The 5,769-nt window shown below is 32.9% G+C and overlaps 1 protein-coding gene across 1 annotated transcript; it reads right to left on the reverse strand.

Annotated features, from left to right (window-relative positions):
- Positions 1-2,724: 2,724 nt before the first annotated feature.
- On the reverse strand, positions 2,725-4,317 carry LOC145070121 (uncharacterized). Its single transcript, XM_079017068.1, has 2 exons — positions 4,156-4,317; positions 2,725-3,737 (listed from the first exon to the last, which is right to left on the reverse strand). The coding sequence occupies exons 1-2, from the start codon at positions 4,177-4,179 to the stop codon at positions 2,877-2,879; spliced, it is 885 nt and encodes a 294-aa protein (XP_078873194.1). The 5' UTR covers positions 4,180-4,317; the 3' UTR covers positions 2,725-2,876.
- Between the last annotated feature and the right edge of the window lie 1,452 nt (positions 4,318-5,769).

The raw sequence follows: 5,769 nt of genomic DNA on the forward strand, positions 1-5,769 counted from the left end.
TTTTCCGAGCACTCCGATGCATAATGACCAAAATTCTCACATTTTAAGCGTTTTACTTTGCTTTTATCCTTTTTGTGGTCATTCTGTTTTGCATTAGTTTCACGTCCACCTCCTCAGCCAAACCCTCGTCCTCAGCCTCTTCGTTGGCCTCGACCACCACGACTATCTCTATCCTTTGAGGTGTTTGACGAGCTCCCCTCATTCTGGTTTCTTGGATTGCGATGCCCACTTGACATGTGTAACCAACAAGGAATGTTCATTTACTTGTTCTCCAAAACCTTGAAGCCCTTCTTCATGGGTTTTTAAATGACCCACAACCTCTTCTACAATCATGTTCTTTAAACATCTAAATTGTTCCATAGATGTTACGATTTACATAAATCGCAATGAGACAGCTCGAAGAAATTTCTTTACCACCACAACTTCCTTAATTTTTTTCGCTTAAAGATCGAATATCGGTCACAATGGTATTTAATCTCGTGAAAAATCATCCACCAATTCACCGCCTTTCATTCGGATAACCTCGAAGTCACTTCTCAAGGTTTGTACTTTGCCTCTTTTACCCGATTGACGCCTATGTGCATCACTTTAAGCGTTTCCCATGCTTCTTTAGTTGTGTCATTCTCAGCTAACATAATTAACATATCCTCCAGAATTGCTTAATAGATAGCAACTAGAGTCATTAGATATTTCTGTTCTTCTACATCTTTATTTCAAATTGCATGTCATACTCCTTGTGCTTGCAAATTCACTCACATTTTTATATCCCACACCGAGTAATTTAACTTCGTAAGCAACGAATAATGTAGTGTAACACTATTGTTCTTCTCGGATTTTTGAACATCTTCACCTTTATCTGCTATCAGTAACATTGACATATACTTCGATATACAATAAGTACGCTCTAATACAACTTGTTGAAAATTAATGATCTAATTGCATACAATATTAAAGTTGAAGGGAAAACGACTTATAAGCCCAACGAAGTGTCCAAACCGTTCAAAAAACCTAAATCATGTTTTGTCTATTCAAGAAAACTCAACGAACTTAACATTTTGTCTAAAAAAGCCCAACAAAGTTTCCAAACCGTTCAAAAACCCCAATCATGTTTTGTCAGTTCAAAAGATTAAGTTCGTTGGTTTTTTTGAATAGACAAAACATGACTGTGATTTTTTGAATGGTTTGAAAACTTCGTTGGTCTGACAAGTCATTTTTTCAATATGGTAATATGTCACGTCATCTGTTTTTTTTTTTTTTTGTTTTGTTTTACTTCCATAGAATTGAACAAAAACATAACTTAGTTGAGCTTTTTTAGACAAAATATTAAGTTTGTTAAATTTTCTTTAACAAACAAAACATAATTGGAGTTTTTTGAATGATTTAGAAACTTCGTTGGTTTCGTAAGTCATTTCCTTAAAGGTGAATTATTGTTCAAACGTCCAAGTGCCAAAAATACTTAAGTCATTTCCCTAATGATGAGCAAAGGAACTTACCTGGCTGGAACCGGCCCGAACCGGACCCGACCCGTGAACCGAAGTCGGCCGAAATTAAGAACCTAACCGGACCGCTAGTTCTACCGGCTCCTGGTTCTTACCTGTTCTTGCCATGTCTTCAATGTTTGAACCGGTCATCGATAAATAACAACAAACGGTTCCGTTTTTTGCCGATTCTGCCGATTTTTGTCGGTTCTACCGGGTCTGGTTCTGCCGGTTCCCGGTTTTAAAAATCCATAAGAATATCGTCTTGGTCCCGGCCTGACCGGTTCCGGCCCGTTCCTCGGTTCATATGCTCATTCCTAACAAGAAACATAATAGTTAAACACCATTCAAATTTATAGCCTAAAATTACTAATATATTATAATAAAAATAATCCAAGAAAAATTAACAGATATCCCATATAACTTAAACATATATACTGTATCTTTTAAAATAATAAACAAAAACATTGTTATTTGCTTTACAATTGACAAACATGAAAAATGTTTAAAACAATTAATGTATCCAACAATTATTTATTAAAAAAAACTATCTAGGAAAGAAAAGGTTATTCTTTCTTAATTTTCTATCATTCCAAAACTATCATATCCTTCCAATGTTTAACAAAAAAAAAATCCATCAATTCCATTATTATTATTATTATTATTATTATTATTATTATTATTATTATTATACATGTAGTTTAATATCACACTGAATGATCAACAACAATTACCATCCATCTGATGAAGTAACACGTTCATATGTGCATGATTGATTAACAACGTACCTACAATGTCTAAATGTAAAAAAGAGAATTAAATATTGTAAAGTTATTGTATATGATTATTAATTAATCATATCTTGATATTTACAAAATTTTAACAGTTATATATTGAACAAAAAAAAACGTACATTTAATTTAATATATAAAAAGATATCTATGAACACATCCATCATACAAAAATGTAATTGATTTCAAATGCTTTATTTATTAAATTATATATGCACCCGTAAGTGGTGTCACTCCATGATAACGCAAGTCTTCCATATTTTCTTTAGATAAAGTGGCTGCATTTAAGTGGTCTACCATGTGCATCATGGAATTCATGCCGCCTAGTACTTGTCGCACAGGTAAATTCCACTTCCATTTTACTTTCATGAAGATGTGCGATTCCATAATGTTAATTTGCAAGACCTTGAAAGAAAATTACCACCATCGGCCAGACATTTCTTGAAACCAAAAAGGAAAGAAAAATGGTTTAACCTATGTTTTGTAAAATTACATGCAGTAATTACTATATATATTAATTAACCCACAATTTCTACAGTTCAAAAACAACTAAAAATCAAGAAAAAAAAGCAAAACTTGAACTCAAATTCTTCGATCTGTTATATATTTACCATGATCCACCTCCTAATCCTCCACTAGCTGTACCCCAATACCCACTTGAAGATTCTCCTTGCCCTCTAGTTGCCTCAAGCAAGTCACTATTTGATGTTGAAATAGGCTTCAGGTCTTCAAAGGGAAATAATACCCTAGCATTTGCACTTGTACCAGCAGTTGTGGTGATAGTACTCATGGTGGCTTGATGATTAGATACCCCACTACCTCCTCCTTGTGGATGATGGTGATAATTACCTCCACCATTTTCAAATCCATCAAGAGAAAAATTCAAACCTGCAGGAGAATTCATGATCATGGTGTTTGGTAATGAGTTCATCATCACCTCTCTGGGATCAGCAAATCCACTTTTCAAGAATTCCATGGCTGAGAACTGAGTACTGGAGGTGCTTGTGGTGTTTGGATTGAATGGCAAGCTACCAAATTGAAGAGAGATGTTTGTGTAACCTAGGTTTAGGTCTTGACCACCTTGACCTTGACTACCTATACCTTGACCTAGGATCATTGTCTTGCTGCTAGGGTTTTGTGGTGTGATCATGCTTTGTGCTGGTGGGGCCATCATCATCTGGTGCTGATTTTTAGATATCGAAGCTGCTGCAGATGGTACTGATGATGATGATGACGACGATCGCTTGTTCCTCCGTGAACCACCGCCAACCGGAACGTTTCTTAGAGATCCGCCTTCGGTCCAGTACCTTCTACAAGTCTTGCAAAAGTATCTTGGCTGAGAGAGGCTGTAATTGTTGTAGTAACAAAACTTTGTGTGCGCTGAATTGCACCTTGGACAGTTCAAAGCTTGTGGCTTTTGTGGTCTGATACTTTTCTTTTCTTCCATGGATTTCACCACTCCCAATCCCTGAAAAGTTGAAAAAGAAAAAGAAAAGGAGGAACACATGACTCCATGCTATCAAATCCAAATCAGTTTGTCTCAAAAAGAAAGCTTTTTTAGGTCAACTTTTTTGAGTGAGGAGGGAATTTAAAAGGGAAAGTAAAGAGAAAGTGTAGTAAGTACTTTCAAGAACAATATTATGAGATATATATATATGTAATACAGACAAACACAACACAAAGATTTGGGTTTAATTAGTGGTTGAACAACAACATGGTACACCATCATCTCTTTTAAAAGTGCAAAAAACTAAACCTAGCCATCATCAAAAGCAAGAAACAAATAAAACCCTAGTTAGAAAGTTAAAAATCAAGACTGACAGACAGACAGACATATATATATGCATGGTCTTTATATATATAATTGAACTGAGATATTAGGTTACCTCCGACCACTGAGCAGCATCCATTAGATGATCTCAAGAAAAGGGAAAGTTCGTGGAGATGTTGAGAGAGAATGAGAAAAAGGAGACTACAGACACCCACCCACTTTTGGAGGGATTGGAGGTGGTCATAACTCATAAAGCAAAGCAACACACTGGAAGGAGGTGTGGGTTGGCTCGCTCAACTCACTAGCTACCTTATTTATTTATTTTTTTATTTTTTTGGGAGGGGCATCTTTGTCTTCACCCACTATTTTCTAAAAAAACCGTTACACCTTCGTAAAAATTAAACTATTGTAGTGTTATACTTTTTAAACAGTCTTTTTTTTAACAGTGACATATATATAACTTTATACCTCTTAAAACAAGAAATTATGGTTTTGTAAAATAATATCAGTTAAACCAATATTGTTTTATTTATTCTATACGTAAAACTGTGTAAAGAGTTACATGATTTTTTTTTTTTTTTCATTTTGCAAATCTACCCTAATAATCTACCCTAATAAATAAAAGGATATTTTTGCCACATGTTATATTCTTATTCGTTTTGTTACATGTAATTTTATGGTAATTTTAAATTAAATTTTATTTCACATGTCATTTTATGGTTTTTCCATTTTATTAAATTTCACATAATATTAAATGTACTAATAAATGCATATCAATTTCATTAATAAACTTTCCTTTAAATTTCAAAATTATCAAGTTAAAGTTTTATTAGTTTCTTTTATTTATTTATCTAAATTATTTGTTTAAATTTAAAAGAGAAATAAAACACCTTAATTTTTATAATTCAACATTTTTTCATTTTTCTTATAAATTCAAAATTCTTAATGTTTAGAATTTTATATTTAATTTTTATTTTAAATAAACTCATGTAATACACAGGTCTCACACCTATGTTATGTTTGAACAGAATCTTGTGACGTTTAGTTTATCATTGTTATAAACTTCTTTTAAAGTTGTAGAGATTTTCGTATGGTTATTATTTAGACATTAAGTCATACATTATAATTAATGCTTATTTACTATGAATATTATAAAGTTTTTTTTTTAATTTCAAATTAAATAACAGCTAAATGATTTGAGTCAATAATTTGAGAATAAAAGTAAATTAACAGAATCTTTGTTAAAGTGATTTTGTATGTGAGTGGAATTTTGCAGGTATGCAAAGTGGAGTGTTTTATATTCTCTGTTTGTGACTTGGAGAAAGTAATGCTTGTCCGCTTCATGCAACATCTTTTCACTCATTCTTCATTATGCTTTCTTGTGACATGAAGGGACATGCAAAATTATTATTTTTTTCCAAAGAAAGACAAAAACAGGTAATTAAGCAACTTATATGCTCATATCACTAGCGATTATTACTTGATACGTGCGAGTCAGATGAAAAACCACTGATCTTTTCATCAATGTATACGTGATCAAATTTGACAATTGGAGAAAAACCAATAGCTAGGTATGTTCGTCCTTTTTGGATATCAGTAATTAATTGAGATTTTTAAGAATTGAAGTATAAAATCATCGATAAAAGAACTTTGTCCTCCCCAAATGAAAATTATGATCAACCCAAAATTTCCACCAATCCTTTAAGTTTTTTGGGTTCCATTAATGGAG

This window comes from Lactuca serriola, chromosome 8 (genome assembly GCF_051521515.1).
Source record: "Lactuca serriola cultivar US96UC23 chromosome 8, Lser_US96UC23_V15, whole genome shotgun sequence".
NCBI lineage: Eukaryota > Viridiplantae > Streptophyta > Magnoliopsida > Asterales > Asteraceae > Lactuca > Lactuca serriola.

Excerpts from the sequence above, each read along its gene's own strand:
- LOC145070121 (XM_079017068.1), bottom strand. The coding sequence starts at position 4,179 with ATGGATGCTGCTCAGTGGTCGGAG. Across the intron at positions 3,738-4,155 it reads ATGCTGCTCAGTGGTCGGAG|GGATTGGGAGTGGTGAAATC; the intron begins GTAACCTAATAT and ends TCAACTTTTCAG.